General features: G+C 38.9%; 1 protein-coding gene across 4 annotated transcripts in view; it reads right to left on the bottom strand.

Annotated features, from left to right (window-relative positions):
- Positions 1–21,431, bottom strand: part of NBEA (neurobeachin) — a 796,980-nt gene that overhangs the window by 483,501 nt on the left and 292,048 nt on the right. For 3 of the 4 annotated variants that reach the window (XM_084879290.1, XM_084879291.1, XM_084879293.1), the window contains 2 exons: positions 17,625–17,779; positions 14,505–14,631 (listed from right to left, as the gene is read on the bottom strand). In XM_084879290.1, coding sequence (XP_084735416.1) covers positions 14,505–14,631; positions 17,625–17,779 — 282 coding nt within the window. The remainder of the gene's footprint in view (positions 1–14,504; positions 14,632–17,624; positions 17,780–21,431) is intronic. The other variant, XM_084879292.1, reaches the window with a different exon arrangement.

Genomic DNA, 21,431 nt, shown 5'->3' with positions numbered 1-21,431 from the left:
AGAAAGAAAATGAAAAACTGAAATGGAAAAAATCTCTCCTTTCTAGTCAACTAGAAAATAAAATGACATAAAAATTAACTGTAATGAAATAAAAATATAAGTTCAAGAATATATGTCAATTTTAGCAAAAAAGAAAAGAGAGAACTCATGGAGATGGAAAAGACTGTGGTAATTGCATTGGGGGGAGTTGGTGGGGAGGAAGTGAAGAGGGCATAGAGGGGCTAAAGTAGGGGTGTCGAACTCAATCACAGAAGGGGCCGAAATCTAAAATCCAGCCTAAAAAACGGGCCGAATGGTTTACTGAACAGTCATAAACTGACAATGTTAACCAGAAATGTGAATTTAAAATGAGTGGAACAATCTTTTCCTTAACAGTGCTGTTAACCAACTCACATGCTATCAAGCAAAACAGTAATATTGGTATCAAGCAAAACAGTAATATTGGAATGTACCTAAAATGCTCATTGTTTTGTTTTCTGGCTAGATGTCTGACACCGTTTTCCCCGGATCAATGAGTCAATGTTCGGTTTTATTTCTTGGGCTGTAGCAACCCGCAAAACAGCATGGAGGTTGTCATCGGTAATGCGTGATCTGTGCTTGTTTTTGTTCAGATTCATTATTGAAAACATCTGTTCACAAAGATAGGTGCTCCCGAACATGGATAGAATACGGGCAGCATGAAGTCGGAGCTCTGGCATTGAGTCAGGGGGCAGTAGAGGGTAGAAGTCCTCAATTTCAACATCCTGAAACCTTGATTTCAGGCCACTGTCAGACTGAAGCTCGATTATCTCCATCTGAAGGTGATGGGGCACATTGTTGACATCAACTGTAAAAGGATTGGCAAAGATGTCAAAGCCTGAGTGCTGTGTTCTAAAGTCAGAGAAGCGCCACTCAAATTCACTTAGTAAACGGCTAACTTTGGTAGCCAGCCGACAGCAAGGAAAAGTACCAGAAATAGTGGTTGAGATACTCAAACAAACGGGAAAGTGGGCAAGATTGTCCTGTTCCAGTTGGGACTTCCATAGTTGAAGTTTATGCTGGAATGCTGTGATCATGTAAGACATCTTCGTGATGACTTGTTTGCGTCCCTGCAGCTTCAGATTCAGTTGGGCGAGATGCTCGCATATGTCACACATCATAGCAAAATCACATAGCCAGGCGGGATCCGACAGTTCAGGCAAGGGCTTTCCTTTACTTTCCATGAAAAGAACAATTTGTTCTCTGAGCTCAAAAAATCTTTTGAGGACTGCGCTCTTGCTCAGCCATCTTACTTCTGTGTGGTATGGCACGTCTCCATGCTCTGCACCCACCTCCTGTAAAAACTGCTGGAACTGGCGATGATTCAGGCCACGTGCCCGTATAAAGTTAATAGTTTTAATGACTGTGGTCATTATGTCATTCATGTCCAGAACTTTTCCACACATAGCCTCTTGGTGGATAATGCAATGATAAGTAATCAAGGGTGTGTGGCAGTGACTTTTTTGCATTCTTTCCTTCATTAGTCCAACCAAGCCTTTCTTTTCTCTGCACATTGAAGGTGCGCCATCGGTAGTTAGCCCCACCAACTTTTCCCAGGGTAATTTAAAATTATTTATAGATTTCTCCACAGCCTCAAATATATCTCTACCAGTCGTCGTCCCATGCATGGCAGCTACATCCAAAAGTTCCTCAGTGACAGAGAGGTCGGTCTTCGTAGCACGTATAAAGATGGACAGCTGCGCTGTATCAGTGTTGTCTGTGCTTTCATCGATAGCAAGTGAAAAAGCGAGATAACTGCATGCCTGTTCGGCCAGCTGTGATGATAGATTTCCTGAGAATTCTTGAACTCTATCTGCAATGGTGTTTCTTGACAAACTGACATTTTGAAAACTCTGTATCTGGTCTGGGCATACTTGCTCACACACTTTTAGCATGCATTGCTTCAAAAAGGCACCCTCTGAAAAACACCTTGAAGTACGGGCAATTTCTTCAGCCACTATAAAGCTTGCTTTCACTGCAGCATCATTTTTCGCTGTAGCCTTTGTAAACATTTGCTGCTGTGATTGTAGTTTGCCTTTTAGTTCTTTAACAATTTTATGCTTTTCTTCCAAAGTATATTTGCCATACTTAACATTATGTTTGGTGTCAAAATGACGATGTATATTGTACTCTTTCATCACCGACACTGTCTCATAACACAATATACACACTGGTTTGCCCTCTCTAAGCACAAACATGTATTCATTTTCCCATTTGTCATTAAATTGTCTGCCTTCACCGTCAACTTTTCTTTTCTTGGACATTTTGGGATCAATATTGGCAGTAAAAGATGTAGTTTATTGGAAATCTGTGTTAGAAGGAAAAAGTTGAAAACTGCACAGGGATAGCTTGATTTGGCAGATGGAGTGGAGAAAAAAAAAGTCAGTCAATAAATGCCTGGCTGGGTACAGACAGCAGATTCTGTTGCGATTTTTATGCCTGCACTTTATGCCAGGAACTGGCAGCTTCTGCTGTGTATTTTTTATGCCCGCACACTCACTCTCTCCTCTGCTCTGCCACCCGCACAACCACATCGGAAGCCGGACTATAGGTCACGCCTCCTGAATCTCGCGTGACTTGTTATCTATGCGCATGCGTAATAGATAGCAAGTGGCAGCCGGCGAGGCGGCCGGCGAGATCACAAGCCTCCTATGTCACCGCGCGTCATTGTGATGGAACGCAGCGGAGTGCAGTGATGACAGCGCGGTGCGGGCCACATTGCAAGGCCTGGCTGGCCGGATTTGGCCCGCGGGCCTTGTGTTTGACATGTGTGGGCTAAAGAAAAGAATACATGTGATTTTACTGAGACAAAACAACAAACTTAGTAAAGAAGGCTGTGTGTTTTAAATCCTATCTAATAAAAGAGTAATATGTAAATTAACCAGCACTCTGCTATACCCACAAGCCACAAGCACCAGCCAATCAGGAGACAGTATGCAAAATAACTCAACCAAGATGGCTGTGGTCATGGAACCAGCAGAAAGCTTGAGTTTCCTTGGCAATGGAGGAAACCAAGATTTCTGCACACCCTGGCAGGCCCAGGCCTCCATTCAAGGCTATAAAGTTTCAATTATAGAAGATAAATAAATCCCAGATACCAAGGCCTCCACTTGGGTCGCTGGGGGCATGGCCAGCCTGCAAACCACCACAGGCCCCTCACCCAGGCCACCCCATGCCCCAAGGGAACCCCCACCCTGATCCAGGACATCCTTCAGGACAAACCAGCTGACCTCCACCCATGCACCATGCCTCTATCCTATCTAATAAAAAATAATATGCGGATTGATCATCACTCTAACACACAAGATGGCTGCCCCTATGTGGTCAAATATCCTGCCCCCATCTGGACACAAGATGGCCACTACAAGATGGCCAGCAGGGGAGGGCAGTTGGGAGCCACCAGACCTGCAAGGGAGGGCAGTTGGGGACGATCAAACCTACAGGGGAGGCAGTTAGGGGGACCAGGCCTGCAGGAGAGGGCAGTTAGGGGCAATCAGACTTGCAGGGGAGCAATTAGGCATCAATCAGGCTGTCAGGAGAGTGGTTAGGTCAATCAGGACGGCATGTAGGCAAGCAGTTGGGAGCCAGCAGTCCTGGATTGAGTCTAATAGGACTGGATCTGAAAGGGCTGTCGGACATCCCTTGAGGGGTCCCAGATTGGAGAAGGTGCAGGCTGGGCTGAGGGACACCCCATCCTCGTCTCCATGCATGAATTTCATGCACCGGGCCTCTAGTAAGTTATATAAAGTTTGAAAAACTAAAACTTTTCCTACTAAAAAATTATAATATAAAAAATATCAATGTAGTAGATACTATAGAACACATATGTCAAACACAAGGCCCGCGGGCCAAATCCGGCCCACCAGGCCTTGCAATGTGGCCCGCACCACGCTGTCATCACTGCACTCCGCTGTCAGTTTATGACATTGTCAGTTTATGACTGTTCAGTAAACCATTCGGCCCGCGATTTAGGCTGGATTTTAGATTTTGGCCCCTTCTCTGATTGAGTTCGACACCCCTACTATAGAGGATCATCAAAATCCCCCTTTAGGATAGAGATGCTCATTTCCTGGAAAGTTCAAAGGAGGATAACTGGGTTATTGCTCACAGCTGAATTCCTCCCCAAAAAGAACCTGTCTCACACAAAGTTATGTCCCCTCATCAGGAGCAGGAGCAATCTGTATTCAAACACTAGCCATTTAGGAGATAAAAAATACTAGATCCTTTGACTCATTTGAGGACATCTCTTGTAGCCAGTCCACTTTCAGAGCTTTCCCATGGAATGGCCTGGGGTCTCCCTTATAATTGCATCACTTTTCTTTCTGACCAATCCTCTCTTCCCATTTCATTATAGGTGATGTGATCAAGAACATTCCCCACACCCGTCCAATGTGGTGCAATGGTTGAGCATTGACCCATGAACCAGAAGGTCATAGTCCAATTCCTGGTCAGGGCACATGCCTGGTTTGCAGGCTTGATTCCCATTGGGGGAATGCAGGGGACAGCCAATCAATGATTCTCTCTCATTACTGATGTTTCTATCTCCCTTGGCCTCCTCTCTCTGAAATCGATAAACACACACACACACACACACACACACACACACACACACACATATATATATATATTATATATATATATATATATATATATTTTTTTAAGAACATTCCCCAGTAAATCACCTATATCCAATGCTCTATCTACAAATTTCTTACCTGGGATAGTAGGCAGCTAATGAGTGTTTTTTATAGTTCTTGGTTCACATAATATCTTTTGAAAATACAAATTGGAAAGTTATTGATTAGGAATATGAAGTTTTAAAGAGAAATAGAAAATTTCCATTTTGCTTGTAGGAAGCTGTAAGGGTCACGTCCACATTAATTACAAGAGAGAGCCAGATGATCTATGGAAGTATAAGAGAGCTGAAGTTGCAGGCCAAACAACTAGCCTTGAAATCTGAAGAGACAGAAACCTCCAAGGAGACATGGGAGAGATACAAGAACTTGCTTCCTTGGGGTACAGCACAGGAAGAATGAACACTGGGTAGCATATAAGCTGGTAAGAAACAGATGAAGGAAAAAAAAGGAAGAAAACAGATAAAGCTTTTAATAAATTGCTGAACTCCGAATGTGAGAGAATAAAACCTTCAGAGGGGCAGACACTAAGTCTGCATTACTCACGATGAAGCCCAGAACAGCAAGGAAGACTGAGGAACTTCCTTTAAGGCTGCAGGAGAAGAGAGGGAAGCAGTAACTGCTGCAGAAAAGACACAAAGCCCAGCTTAGAATCCCTACCCCTTCTCTCTATCCTCTATGAAACAAAGTCTTTTACATCCTAGAAAAGGATACAAAACCTTTCACTTTCAGGTTATAGGAGAAAGCCTAGTGCAGCCTGAGAATGAGAACAGAAAAAAAACCTCTGCTCTGGAGATGGGCAGGATTTTATCTTGAGTCCTGATATTTAGATATTCTCCAGGAATCAGTAGGAAGAGTGGGAAAGTTCTACTTCCAAGACCCAGAGCAGAATCTGTGAACCTGCCTAAAAAGAAGTCTGAACCAGAACAACAGAAAACAAGCCTATATCCCCCAAACTCCAGGCTTGCAAGTATCCAGTAACAAATAATAGAAGGATACTGTTGCAGAAGCAGCCATAGCATAGAGAACTTCTTTGAAGTATAGGATCAAAGGAAAGCCTAAAGATGAAGGTAAAATAGGAGCACAGAGTAAAACATTCTCACAAACCAGCCCCTAGATTAACACAAGGAAAAGGTAGAGGAATTAAAAGCACTGAGAGTAACTAAAACAAGAAAACACAAACCTCCTTCAATTCCTGAGTAGAATGTCTTAAACTCAATATTAAAGGCCTAGCATAAGACAAGTTAGGCCTATTTCCAGCATAAATAGTATGAATGTCATTCACTACTGTCCCATATATAATGTCCAGATGTCATCCAAAAAATATAAGACATATAAAGAAGAAAAATCAACGTAATCAGAATCACAAACCAACAGAATCAGACTACAGATAAACCATATTTTGGAACTATCAGATAAAAAATTTAAAATAACTATAATTAACATTTTAAGAGTTAATTAATAGTTGAAAAGATAGTCAACTTGCATAAACAGATGGGGAATTTCAGCACAAAGTAAGAAACTATAAAAAAGACACCATGCTACTAAGTAAAAATACACTAAAAATATAATAATGTCTTCAATGGACTTATCAGTAGACTTCATAGCACCAAGGAAACAATCAGTGGATTAGAAAATAGTCCAATAAAAAAGACATATTAAAACAAATAGACCAGTGTGGTTCAGCGGTTGAGTATCAACCTATGAACCAAGAGATCCCTGGTTTGATTCCCAGCTGGACACATGCCCAGGTTGTCCACTTGATTCCCAGTAGGAGGCATGAGAAGACAGCAAATTGATGTTTCTCTCTCATTGATGTTTCTATCTTTCTATCCTTCTCCCTTCCTCTCTCTCTAAAATCAATTTTAAAAATCATACATTAAAACAAGTAGAGATTAACCAAAGAACTTATCTATAATAATAAAAGCATAATATGCTAATTAGAGTGGACAGCCAAACAACCTTCCGAACGTCTTTCTGGACGACCTTCCAGAAGACCACGCTATGACACCCACTGGTGCCAGGCCAGCCAAGGTAGGTGTGATGCAATCGTCAGGAGCCCCGCCATTGCCCTATGATCGCCCTGCAGAGGCCCAGGCCACAAGCCACTGGGGCGATTGATGAATAGGGTAAGTTCCATATTCACCCTGCAGAGGGAGGCCCAGGCCGCTGGCCGGTGGGGTGATTGATTGATTTGGGGGGGAGGGGCTCCACGATCACTCCACAGGCTGTGGCGAGTGTGTGAGGCCTCCCTCTGCGGGATTCATCCATCGTAGAGCCCCAGCTGGGTGGGCAGGGCCTATATCCTTGGGGTGAACCAATGAGTAGCCCTGACCAGGTGGGCGGGGCCTACCTCTTTAGGGTGATCAATTGCGGGGCTCCCGGACTATAAGAGGGCACAGGCCTGGCTGAGGGACACCCCCTCCCCAGTGCACAAATTTCATGCACTGGGTCTCTAGTATACATGTACCAGTATTCATACCTCATGGACACAAACAATAGTGTGATAAAGGCCTGGGATAGAGCAGGAGTTGAGTAGAGAGGGGTAAGGTTGGGGGGAGGGAGGGTGGGCAGATGGGGTACATCTATAATACTGTCAACAATATTTTTTTTTTAAAAAAGAGAAAAATATATGTGTATATAATGAGACAGGGAGAGGTAGAGGGCAAGTGTATGCAAAAGCTACGGAATAGTATAAAATAGACTTATATTAATTTTATTAGAATCCCAGAGGGAAATGTTCTATGCTAAATAATGGCTGCCCAAAGATGATCAAACTATAAACCCTGGAACTTGTGAATAGGCTATGATAATTGGTGAAAGGGACGTTGCAAATGAAAATCATATTATAAAAATAAAGATAGGGAGATTATCTGGTATTATGAAGGTGTAGAGGGCTGCCTGGAAAGGCACATGGGCAATTTTCTTTAATTATCGTCAGCTGCCGAGACCGGTTTGGCTCAATGGATAGAGCGTCGGCTTGGGGACTGAAGGGTCCCGGGTTCGATTCCGGTCAAGGGCATGTACCTTGGTTGCGGGCATATCCCCAGTAAGGGGTGTGCAAGAGGCAGCTGATCGATGACTCTCTCTCATCGATGTTTCTAACTCTCTATCTCTCTCCATTCCTCTCTGTACAAAATCAATAAAATATATTTAAAAAAAAAAATAAAAAAAATAATAATTATCGTCAGCTGAACTCAGGGTGTAGCCAGAACCACGCCTTGGGAACATGTTTCCCCAAGATGGTGGACACGTTGTCAGCTTGGCCTTCAAATCAGCCCAGGTGTCGGCAGGGGCGGGACTAGATATGTAAATCCAGGCATGCTAGGGCCTACTTAAGAATGCAAATAAGTTGGTGTTACTTCCTGGTATTGGGGGTATAAAATAAATGTGCTAGGAGGGGTCATCATCTTCTTCCTGGCTCTCCAGCAGACAGGATGGCGGTCCACCCAGCTCCCAGCTTAAAAATATATCTCTGTGTCTTCTTTCTTTATTTCTAATATTTCTCAATCCCTGGCCACCTCCACTTAGAACCGGTTTGTTCATCTCTTTCGGTGCAGGACAAGGAAAAGGGAGATCCCCACCGCATCAGGCTCCCGCAATGTAGGTATGCACAATCTAATCACAGGAACCCTAAAAAGTACAAAACTCTATGGGTGGAATCAGAGAGTTGTGACAGTGGAAGGCAGAAAAGATGTATCAGCAAGGGAAGTCAGGGAGACCCCAGGTATGAAAAGAATGTGATACACTGCCACTGGTTCTGAGTGTGAAGACTGGAAAAGAGACCCTATGACATAAGGGCCACTGCAGGCTGACAGTCAACAAATAATTACAATAATAAGTCCTTTATTGAGTGAAACTGAATTCTGCCAACAACCTAAATAACCTGATTAACTTCTACAGCCTCAAATAAGGAATGCAATAAGGAGCACAAAAATCAGAATTTTAGCCCAGTATGATCTCTGTTGTACTTTTAACCAACAGAACATTGCATAATAAATGGGCATTGTTTTAAGCTGCAAAATGTGTGGCAAATTATTATGGTAGCAGTAAAAAATTAATACAAGGAAAAAGAAGATATAGTAGAAAAATGTGAAGAGATAATGAATGAGAATTTTCCAAAAAAGATGCACACACACACACACACACACACACACAGAGCAGAATAAAAATTAATTAATAACATAGATTTGTCATAATAAACTGTTGAAGCCCAGATATAGAGTGAAACATCAAGAAAGCTATCAGAAAATAAATACATTATAAAAAGGAACAATGATAAGAATGATATTCTCATTGGAAACTATGCAGGCCAGAAGACAATGAAATAAAATCTATTTCATAAAAATGTCAGCATAAGAAGACAGGTCCAGAATGACAAAGTAGGAGAACACTGCTCACCCCCTCCCAAGAACACAAGGAATGTACATCTATATTTAGAGCAATTCCTCCTGAGAGACAACTGAGAGACAATTGAACAGCTACTGCATAGCAAACAAGAGAGAAAGACTGTATAGAGAAGGTTGGGGAACCACAAAAGTTACCTGTGAGGTGAAGAAACTATCCAGACCAGAGGAACCAGTGAGCACCACTGTTTACATTTCCCCTGCACTTGGCTAGTGTGTGGAAGCTCTATTCAGTTCACTGGCTGACCTGCAGGACTAGTGTAGCATGTCCCCAGCCACCTCTCTTAGAACTAGATCTACAGGAATAGGAGGGTACCAGAGATCCTGAACAAGGGCTCTGCAATATAGAGACTGATCCAGCTGGTATAGAAGGGCACTGCTGTGTGCAGCCAATAGGCTGCATGTGCACACATGGCTCCCCCTCCTGAAGTGAGTGTGGACTTAGCAAACTGCTGTGGTACCCACACACAGATCTTCCCTTTTCAGAGAAAGTATGAAAATAGTGGGGCACCACAGCACTCACACATGGGGCTGTCCTGCTCACAGATGATGCAGAACAAGCAAAATGCAGCAATGTATACACGGGGGGTTGCCCCATCCTCACAAAGCAATGAAATAACATAACGTATGCTACCTGCAGACCGGGATGCCCTGTGCAATGATAGTGGGGCACTGATGTGCGCACACATGAGGTTGCCTACCAGTCAAGGGTGCGTAACTAGCAAAGTATGATGATGTGCACACACAGAACTGCCCCATTCCAAGAAAGTGAGTGAGGAACCAGTAGGGCACTGTAAACAGTGCACTCAGAGCAACCCTGCCTAAACCTGACTCAGGAAGCAGACAATTAAAGCAGCAAGGCATACTTTGTGCACAGGAAGTGGCCAATCTGGATTAAGAAGTGCAAGGAAGCACTCTCAGACATAGGCTGCTCCACCTGGAACCAAATTCTTCTGACCAGGTGGCACACCAAGCAATGCACACAATTTCTCCAAAGGCAACTGCCCTGTCAATCCAGCAGCAAGTATATTGGAAGAAATAATGGCTGAAAACATTCTTAATCTGAGGTAGGAAATAGACATTAATGTCCAAGAGGCACAGAGATGAACCCAAAGAGACCTACACAAAGATATATGTATTTAATATAGCAAAACTTAGCCCTGCCAGTGCTGCTCAGTGGTTGAGCATGAACTTATGAAACAGATCACAGTTTGATTCTCAGGCAGGGCACATGCCCAGGTTTTGTGTTTGATCCCCAATAGGGGGCATGCAGGAGACAGCTGATCAATGATCCTCTCTCATCACTGAGAAAAGTATACAAATACAAAATATTAAAATTCTCAGAATAACTCAAGTAAGAAACATATGACTTCAACATGGAACAGTAAACACTGTTACTAAAAAAATTTTGAGAAAAATTAAAGAAACTGAAGGGCTATATGATATGTTTATAGTTTGGAAATCACAATCTTGAGGGAGATTTATAGATGCAATAGAACTCCAAATGTAATAGATCTATAAATTCCATTCCTTACCAAAACCACAACAAATTGTTTTTAACTTGTATATTAGCAAATTAATTCTAAAATCTACCAGGGGTCCTCAAACTTTTTAAAGTGGGGGCCAGATCACGGTCCCTCAGAGAGCTGGAGGGCCGGACTATATGAACTACTAATTCCTACTGTAACACCTCGGCTGCGCTCACTGCCCAAAAAACCTGGCGGGCCGGATCAGACTCCTCTGCGGGCCGCATGTGGCCCGCGGGCCGTAGTTTGAAGACCCCTGATCTAAACTAATGCAAAGAATTAAGAATAGCTTACACTTTCTTGAAAAGAGGACAAAGTTGGAAAGACTTTACTCAACAAGATATTCATTTTATTTTTTAAAATACATTTTTATTGATATTTAGAGACAGGTAGGGAGAGAAGGATAGAAAGATAGAAACACTGATGAGAGGAACATCCTTGATTGGCTGCCTCCTACACACTCCTACACTGGGGATCAAGCCTGCAAGCTGGGCAAGTAATCTGACTGGGAATCGAACTGGTCGCCTCTTTGTTCCTGGATCAATGCTCAACTGCTGAGCTATACCAGCCAGACAAGATATTCATATTAATTACTAAACACTATGAGTAATTATGACATTATGGCACAAGGATAGACAAATAGACAAATGTGGTGCAACTGATTGATAAACAAGTCTAGTATATAGGGATACTTGATTTGTGACAAAAGTGGCAGAGCATGGGGGAAAGAAGAGTTTTTTTGTTTTGCTTTTTCATATAAATGGTGCTGGGCCATCTTGACATCCATATTATTCCCATTCTCATTAAATTCAAGAAACTTAATTCCAGATGAAAGATACATATTATTTAATAAAAGAGTAATATGCAAATTGGCCATACCTCCACTACACCACCAGCCAATCAGAGCAAGTATACAAATTAACCCCAACCAAGATGGCTGTGGCCAGAGAACAGGAGGGAGGGTTGGATTTCTCTGGCAATGGAAGAAGCCAAGCTTTCTGCCTGCCCTTGCCAGCCTAAGCCTCCACTCAAGGCTACAAAGTTTCAAATATGGAAGGTAGACAAATCCAAACAGAAATGGCTGCAGCCATGGAGCAAGCATGAGGCTTGGCTCCCTCCAGGCTACAAAGTTTCAATTGTAGAAGATAAATATATCCCAGATACCAGGGCCTTCACTTGGGTTGCCAGGGGGCATGGCTGGCCTAAAACCACCACAGGCCCCTCGCTCAGGCTGCCCCACACCCTAAGGGAACCCCCACCCTGATCCAGGACATCCTTCAGGGCAAACCAGCTGTCCTCACCCATGCTCCAGGCCTCTATCCTATCTAATAAAAGAGAAATATGCAGATTGACTATCACTCCAACATACAAGATGGCAGCCCTCATGTGGTCAAAGATCCAGCCCCCATGGGGACACAAGATGGCCACCACAATATGGCTAGCAGGGGAGGGCAGTTGGGAGGGACCAGGCCTGCAAGGGAGGGCAGTTGGGGGCAATAAAGTCTGCAGGGGAGGCAGTTAGGGGTGACCAGGCCTGCAGGGAAGGGCAGTTGGGGGCAAATAGGCTGGCAGGGGAGTATTTGGGGTTGATCAGGCTGGCAGGTGGAAGCGGTTAGGGGCAATCAGGAAGGCAGGCAGGCGAGAGTTGGGAGCCAGCAGTCCTGGATTGTGAGAGGGATGTCCAACTGCCCGTTTAGGTGGGATCGGGCCTAAACAGGCAGTCGGACATCCCTCGAGGGGTCCCAGATTGGAGAGGGTGCAGGCTGGGCTGAGGGACACCACTCCCCCATCTCCCCCAACACGAATTTCATGCATCAGGCCTGTAGTCTATGTATAAAGAACAAGAAGGTAAGGTAGAAAAAATGTAGGCAAAGGTATCACCTACAACACAAAAAGCACTAACAAACAAAACTAGATAAACTGTTTCATTAAAGTTTACAATTTCCATATGATCAAAACAGATCATATAAAGCAACAAAATAGGATATTAGATAGATAGATATATAGATAGATGATAAATAGACAGATTGACAGATACCATAATCATCACATGGCTCAATTTAAAAATTCATAAAGAAACTTTAAGATTAATTTTAAAAGATAAGTAATTGTATTTTTTTTTAATCAAAAAAGGACTTCAACAGGTAAATTACAAAAGAGGAAAATGAAAGACCAATAAATATATAAGAGAGTGCTCAACTTCATTAATCATCAAGAAAATGCAACTAAAAATACAATGGAACATCACTATACTTCTACCAAAATGGTACAAATATAAGATTGATAATACAAAGCATTGTTAAAGACGTGATTAAACATGAACTCTCATATGTTGCTGCTGAGTTAACTTACATAGCCACTTTAGAAAACCAACTAGCATTATCTAATACAATTGAACTTGCACAAATACTATGTATCAGAAATACTACTCCATGTTATTTACCCAAAAGGTATACATACAAATGCTAAATCCAACTAAGAGTAGAAGTACAAGCAGCACTGCTATGCAAAACATAGCATTATTTATAGCCCTAAACTAGAAAATTCGAATGACTATCATCAGTGAAATAGATTAATAAATTGTAATATTTTTGTAATTATATTCCCACAAAAAATAAAAATGGAATAAAAATAAACTTTTGCTATATACAACATGGATGAATCTCATAAACATAATGTTGAACAAAAGAAGCCAGAGACAAAAGAATACATACTGTACAATCCCATTTATATAAAATTCAAAAATTACAAAATGAACCTAGTATTAAAAGTCAGGGTAGTGAATCTGAAGGGGAGCAAGAATAGTGTAAAGAAAAAGAGCACAATGTTGGGCTATTGGAGCAATAGTAACATTCTACTTTTGGATTTCGGTGATGGTAATATGAGTGTATTCATTTGTTCATTGAGCTTTTACATTCTGCATTTGTGTAATACTTGAACTAAAAATGTGAATACATACCTGTGTGTGTGTGTGTGTGTGTGTGTGTGTGTGTGTGTGTCTCCAAGAATGTAGGCCAGTCTCTTCTAGGAATGCTGTTTGATATGCTACTAAAACAAAGGGGCCCTAATATAAGGTGACAGCAGAGGATTTGACTCTGGGTAGTAGACATATGGTGCACTATAAGAACTTGTAACATAGAAAGCCATATGTTCATGTTGACCAATATCACTGCAATCAATTTAATTTTTTTTTTAACTAATTTTTGAGAGAAAGGAAAAGAGAGGAAGGAAGAGAAAAATTTATGTGAGAGGGAGACATCAATTGGCTGCATCCTGCCAAGGACTGAACCTGCAATCTAAGAATGTGCCCTGACCTGGAATCTAACAGGCAACCTTTCAGTGTGTAGGATGACACCCAAATAACTGAGCCACACTGGCACACTGGCCAGAGCTAAAAACATTTTTACCTATTAATCATAATAAAAGTGTTTGGTTATTCAAGTTCCAATTATATGTTAACCTATAATTTAAAAGTTTATTTTGAAAGTCTATATTTAAACTTTTCTTCATCATCCCAAAGATGCCTAATTTTATCAAGTTTCTTATTTTATTGGATATTGTAAAACGCTATATGACAATGGATTATATATTCAGTATAGTCAATGTCTGAAAAGTATTCAAGATCTCTGGATGCTGAAATATGATAACAGATTTTTGTAAAATGAAAAGATGAAGTATTAAAACAATGCAATTATGAAATGCAGTCACAAAATATAATACCATTCTCAAAAATTGTTAGCTATACCTTTTTTTTTTAAATAAAAAGTTCCTTATTGATTAAGGTGTTACATATGTGTCCTTATTCCTCCAATACCCCCACCCTGCCCTACCTTTGTGTTCATTATGTACTGTTTCACTATGTTTGAAAGGGCAGGGAGGGAGTAAAATGAGTAAAACATCAAACAAATTGTAATGTATACCTCATGTTTTCAGCCGAATCTTCTGGCATTGGAGCAACAGTTTGTACAGCTGGAAGGTTTTTGCTGGTAGCACCATTCACAAAACTAGAAGAGGAGGAAGAGGACGAGGACCCTGAATCCACTGCACCTGTTTCCAAAATAATAATTTCTAACCTTAGACACAAATTTCATTTAACAAAATAATTTTCATTACATTATTGCTATCTGATTTTGAAGAATTACTCATCTGAATTTCAAAACAGAATTTAACAATTAAAAAATAATTGGCTATTAGTACACTAATTACTTATAATTATAGTTAATATGTTGCATTAAATTTTGTTGATTTACTTATATTAATCTAACAAAACTACACATTACAAATGAGGTCTAAATAAACATCAATAAATTAAAATAATTTTAGATGAAATGTGACTGATAAAACCATGCAGTTAGATGTAGAAAATTTATCTGTTTTATGGCTATGCTGTAATATTTTTAGTTTCCATCATTTAAGATATAATTAACAATAAATTGTCTGAGTATAAATTTGTAGCACTAGAGCACCAAATATTTATTTTGATAGAATGATTATATAAGGGCTATAATGAGTATATCTATACCTGATTTTAAAATGAGTTCTCAATGATATGAAGATGCCATTTTAGAACAGACTTTTCTATAATTCTTAAGTATATGAAATAGTTATGGAGTTGAGAGACATCTAGTGTTCCTAAATATTATTTTATCTCATATGAATTCCCATAAAACAGGATTGCTTCCTGGGATTTCCACTCTTAATACATAAAGCATCTCTGTACCAAAACATAGGCTATCCCCACAAAATGTATACATACTTCAATAGCTGATCATTCACTTAATTTTCATTCCTTTCATGTTTAACAGATTTGAAATAATGGATAAAGCCTAAGTTTGGACTAAGCTTTGAACAAAAAAAAATTTATCCCAAAGTGCCTCAGACTTTTTTTTATAGGGATAAAGATAAATTTTATGAAACAAAGCCAGCAATAGTCGATGAATTCAGGGCACACTAATACTGAAAGAAATTATTCTTGATATTTGAGATTCCATTACTTAACCCTATCAGCAGTTCGTGGACTAGAATGTTCATCAGTTTGAAAACTGGCATTGGCAAAAAATTTTATTCATTTCTGTGATTCTTTTAAATTCTAAAGATTAACTATATATTAATAAACACTGACTTTATAATCATTCGAAGTGCGTATACATTTTTGGGACACCTTATATTAACTGGATAATGGGTCCCATTTAGATGCTGGCCCACAAAACTTGTATGCACATTTTATAAGACAACAAAACCTCTAAGGAGGGAATTTATTACTTACATTAGAGGCCCAGTGCAGGAAAATCATGCACTGGCCGGGGAGGAGGCCCTCAGCCCAAGCCTGCACCCTCTCACAGTCCAGGACCCCTCGGGGGATGTCAGACATCCCTCTCACAGCCCAGAGCTCTCACAGTCCAGGACCCCTCACTCCTTATTGCCTGCCTGCAGCAAAGGCGGAAGAGGGTCCTGCCACTGCCACTGTGCTCACCAGCCGTGAGCCCGGCTTTTGGCTGAACGGCACTCAACCTGTGTGAGAGCACTGACCACCAGGGGACAGCTCCTGCATTGAGTGTCTGCCCCCTAGTAGTCACTGTGCATGATAGTGAACGGTCTTTCTGCCATTCAGTTACTTGCATATTAGGGTTTTATTATATAGGATTTTATTTTTCATTATAATATTATATACTTCATACTATCAGACCTTTTGTTACCATCACTTCCTATATTTCTTATTTATTAATAAAATACACATTAGAACAAAATAACTTGTTTCATATAAAGATAAAAAGCTGATTTAAATTTCCATTTACCTATATTTTTAAAATAGAACTTATTCAATAAATATCAAATGCAGATTTTTCTCTACTACATTGGCACATTGGAGTATGTTAAAAAGTTTAACACATTTTCTGGTATATATTTTGGTAAAAGAAAAACATTTGTATTTCTATATCTAGAAAGCAAAAAGAATAAGATTGTAAATAATACAAAAAATTTATATAAAGTCTTCAGAAAAGCCAAATGTATTTATTTATAATACAGGTAAATCAAAGATGTTATGTTCTTTAGCACAATGCCATCAATGATGTTTATTTGCTCATATAAATATCAGAGTACATTCTACTTACTAAAACCACATAAACATGTTGCTCATGCTATGTTACTCTGGTGGTATGATAAACAACATAGATATAGAAAGTACAAAGAAGAGCTATGAAATTAATAATCTAAGTAATGGTAATAGATGGAAAAGTTTGAAGAAGAGAAGGCTACTATAATCAGGGAAGAAAAGTCAGGGATCATCTTGCACTGTATAAATACCTAAAATGGAATCACAAACATTTGGGTAAGGATTTATTTAGCTATTAATCAACAGGAACATTTCTGGAAATTTACCAAAAAAATTTTTAAAAGGCTATTTTAAGCAGACTTTTAAAATTTGTAGTGATTTGGAATTGCCTGTCCCTAGAATCATTAGAAAAGTGTTGGACAATGAATTGAATACAATTGTAATCTATATATATATGCTAATTCAATATGATACAATGGTTCTTAGTCACATGCATTTTTTTTTAAGTTGAAGATCCTCAAGCTTCTTAGGGGTGCTCTGCCTTCCCTTAGAGGAGTTAGCAAAAATATATAGATTAGGATTCAACCATTAAATGTCATGAAATCTCATTTCTGTCACTAACATATTTAGTACACCTTGTTATTCTTGATAAAATGTACTACTTTACATAAAAAACTTCAGTGGTCAAATTACCATTGGTTTTGCTCCCCAAATATCTTTTGGCAACCTGATTTTACTCTGAAAGTTAGTTCTATGTTTTGAGAAGACTCAAAACCACAATTACTAAGTGTCTTCTCAAATGACCATGAAAATATATACCCTAGAACTACAGACAGATTCTGAAAGGTAATAACATAAGGTAGAACCTTCTTAAAAATTAAGATAACCTTAAATGATCAGGGTATTTTATTTTTAATATCAAATAAACACAAAAATGAAGATACAGAAAACAATGAGATATCACAAAAATATATAAGGACAATACCTGTTGTATTAATCATACTTTTTGGTGTAGCTCCAGTAGCAGCAAATATATTAGAAGTGCTGCCTGTTGGCAGCCCACTTCCGGCCGCAGTGGCTCCCACAGTGGTTACAGCTAAACTACCTGGAGGTGGCTTCTTCACAGGCACCACGACACTCCTGCAAAGAAATGATAGGAAGTAAAAAACAACACAAGGTTTTGATGAATTGTAATCCTACCATGGCAGATACATGTAGATAAGATACTATTTTCTTTTCTTTCTTTTCCCTTGCTTTAAAACTCCTGAACACAACTTCATTGTTTGAAACAATATGGATACTAAACATATTATAAAGTGTATTCACTACTATAATTCATGTAGCAAACATTTATGCAGAATTGAAGTTTTCAAACATTTCTCAAAATGGCATGTGGGCTATAATCATGAACTTGGGGAAATGTGTGCTCAAGTTAGAATATTTTGCATATGCACAATGGCCTTTTTTTTTTATATATATAAATTGTCCACCTTACCTACATTTTATTCTCCATCTATAAAATAGTCGTAAGAACTTTGAAAATCGAATTCTAAATCTTCTTCATAGTAAAGCAAAAAATTAAACCAAAAACTCTGATACTAAATAAGTTTATACTTTATTTTTATGAACAAAATTGAATTATTCATCATAGTAGGAATGAATTGGAAAAAAAAAAAAACTATGATTATATACTAGGTATTTGGTGAAAATCTATTAGCTTTTAAGCCTTGACTTTCTGAACATAGGAGCTGAGTATTTTCTTCCATATTTCTTTAGCATATTTAAATGAATTTCACACAAAAAGTCTGAATGTGACATTGTGCTAACCTTAAATTATAAATGCATAGGAATATTAGTTAAAGGATAAAGAAATTATTTTCTAACATAATACCAGGTATCTTTATTTCTTTGCAGGAGGCTTTATTCTTCTCAAAGTTTACAGCACTGCTACTTCATTTCAAGAACACATTGAACTTATTTATCTAGAACAACGATTTTCAATCTTTTTCATCTCATGGCTCACATAAACTAATTACTAAAATTCTGCAGCCCACCAAAAAATATGTTATATATTTTGCCAATCTGACAAAAATTAGGTATAATTTTGCTTCATTCACATCAGACAGCTATTGTTGTGTTGGCCGTTGTCATTTTTTAATTTAACAACCTAAGGAAAAAGAGGTTAATTCCTCTGACTAAAGAATCAGATATTACATGTTTTAAAAATTCTTGCAACACACTGGTATGCCATACCAGCTGAAAATCACTGATCTAGAAATTAGATGTTTTAAGCTCAAGTGTAATGCTTGAAAACTGGTGATGGAGAACACAAAATATCTAATCTAAATTAGATCTTTAAATATATCTATATTTTACAATTTTCCCATTAAAAAGCTCTACTTCAAGGAATCTGTATCAATGGTTCATGCTCAAATAACTTCATGAGTTTTTTTATAAGCAAAGGTTATACACTTGAAAATTTGACTTGTGCCAAAAAATTTTCTTCATTACATATGGGTACTTGTTTTTTTTCTTTTTTTAAATTTCTTTATTGATTAAGGTATTACATATATGTCCTCACTTCCCCCCATTACCCTGGTTCTTTTCTTTTTATGGGTACATTCAAATTCATCAGACTCAACCCTGAACTCTCAACTATTTATTAAACTATCCAAATCACATATTATGTTTTCAATCTCTTCATTGGCCATTGTTTATCTAATTACTTCATATACCATTGAAAGGCAGTCTGACAATGAAAGAATATAAGATTCAGACTTAGAAAATTAAGTCATGAGAACTAAATCACTCTTAAGCTACGTGATCTTAAATTTGTTTATCACTGTAAAAATGGCAAGATGAATAACACATGTCACATATAAGTTGGGGGAGATTAAAAACGACTATTTAAAAGGACTTGTCAAGTATGAGTGATCTTATAAATGTTAACAATTGTTACCACTGTCTAAACTGAAATAATTATCTGCCTTTAAGATACACTATCAAGTTATAATGTCCTGTATAAAGATCAATTAAAAAAAGAACAAACTGTAATTTTGGGTTTATCTTCTCTAAATGTCAAAGCTAATGTTGAGATGCACTATTTCACTGACTACCTAGAAAGAAAACAAAATTATCAAGTCTTGAAAATAAGTCATTAGTGAAATTATACTTTTTTTCTACATCTCTCATTAATATCTGTATGGATAAAATAAAGAAACACAGGCTGATTAACAGTGCTGTGATACAAATTTACAGATGGTAGAAACACTATTACCAAAAATTTCTGATTAACAGATCATTACCAACTTTGGGCAAAAACTCTCTGTAACACTAGTGCAGGCAATTTGTCAAGTGCTAATGCTAGAGAACTATAGTGTGGAAAATTAGTTACATGGATGAGAGAAAAAAGAATTTAACCTCAACAACCTGTAACAATGGCTTGTAATAAATGCAAACAACATTATATGCATGTCTACTAAAAAACCAATAGCTAATTAATAGCAATTAATATGAAAGTCCCCAGACACTTCATTGACAGTAAACATAGCAGTGACTGATAGATGGCAAGATATTTAAATACAGTAGCACAGTGGATAAAAACCCAGTTATTAATGACAGCAAACCTGAGTTAGAAGAGTACCTCCAATAATTACTAAGACATATGGGCATGCCTTACATTGAGCAAGTAAATCTGTCTAAGCTCCATTCTCCTCACCTTTAAAATGAGATTCACTACAGTTTTAAACTCAGAAAATTGTTATTAAGATAAAAGGATATAATAAATATAAACTACTTAGCACTTTACCTGGAATATTTCAAGTGGTCAATACATCTTAGCTATTATTAATACTTTTATGACTCCCCAAAGTCCTGATGCAATCTGGGTCTATATCAGTACCCAATTGAAAGAAGCAATAAATCTGATACACCTTTTGATTGTCAGTTCTCATAAACAAAATCCTATGTGCAGTTTGGGGGACTGTATGTCAAGAATAATGACTAACAGCATCATGTTCATAAGAGGAAAGTTAGGATGATAGCAAATCTGGAAATCAAGACATATGAGAAAAGGCTGTAAGACTAAAATATATTACCAATTAAAGATCTGATAAGTAAACATGTATATGAGAAGAAAATAAGGTAAAACTTCTATGTACATTCAAATATCAAATTAGGGCTAACAAGAGGAAGAATATATAGTAACTTTCATGAACTCCACAATGGCTTAGAAGATGATCATGTCACAAGGGGTTGTGTTGAGATGGTTGGAAAGCTGGATTTGACTGTTTCCTTAAATTCTTTCTCTGTCTACAACCTAATGCATTTATAAGAACTACTATGTCTCCTTTGATTATTATGGCCACATCACTTATCTAGAATCAAAGGACTGTATATTCCGGTTCTTAATATCATTTCCTCAGCAACACTATCCATTCCATAACACCTGAAAGCATTCTATGCCCTAAAAAATCTATTTTATAAACTAGAGACCAGGTGCACAAGACTTCATGCACAGGAGCGCTGAGGGGGGGTTGTCCCTCAGCCCAGCCTGCATCCTCTCCAATCCTTGAGGGATGTACGACTGCCCATTTAGGCCCAATCCTGGTAGAATCGGGACTTAAAGGGCAGTCGGACATCCCTCTCACAATCCAGGACTGCTGGCTCCCAACTGCTCGCCTGCCTGCCTTTCTGATTGCCCCTAACTGCTTCTGCCTGCCAGCCTGATCACCCTCTAACCACTCCCCTGCCAGCCTGATTGATGCCTAACTGCTCCCCTGCCAGCCCATTT

Source organism: Pipistrellus hanaki (assembly GCF_964339955.1).
Source record: "Pipistrellus hanaki genome assembly, chromosome: 3".
NCBI lineage: Eukaryota > Metazoa > Chordata > Mammalia > Chiroptera > Vespertilionidae > Pipistrellus > Pipistrellus hanaki.
Note: the sequence above shows the minus strand (reverse complement) of the source record. Positions and strands in the feature narration are given on the sequence as shown.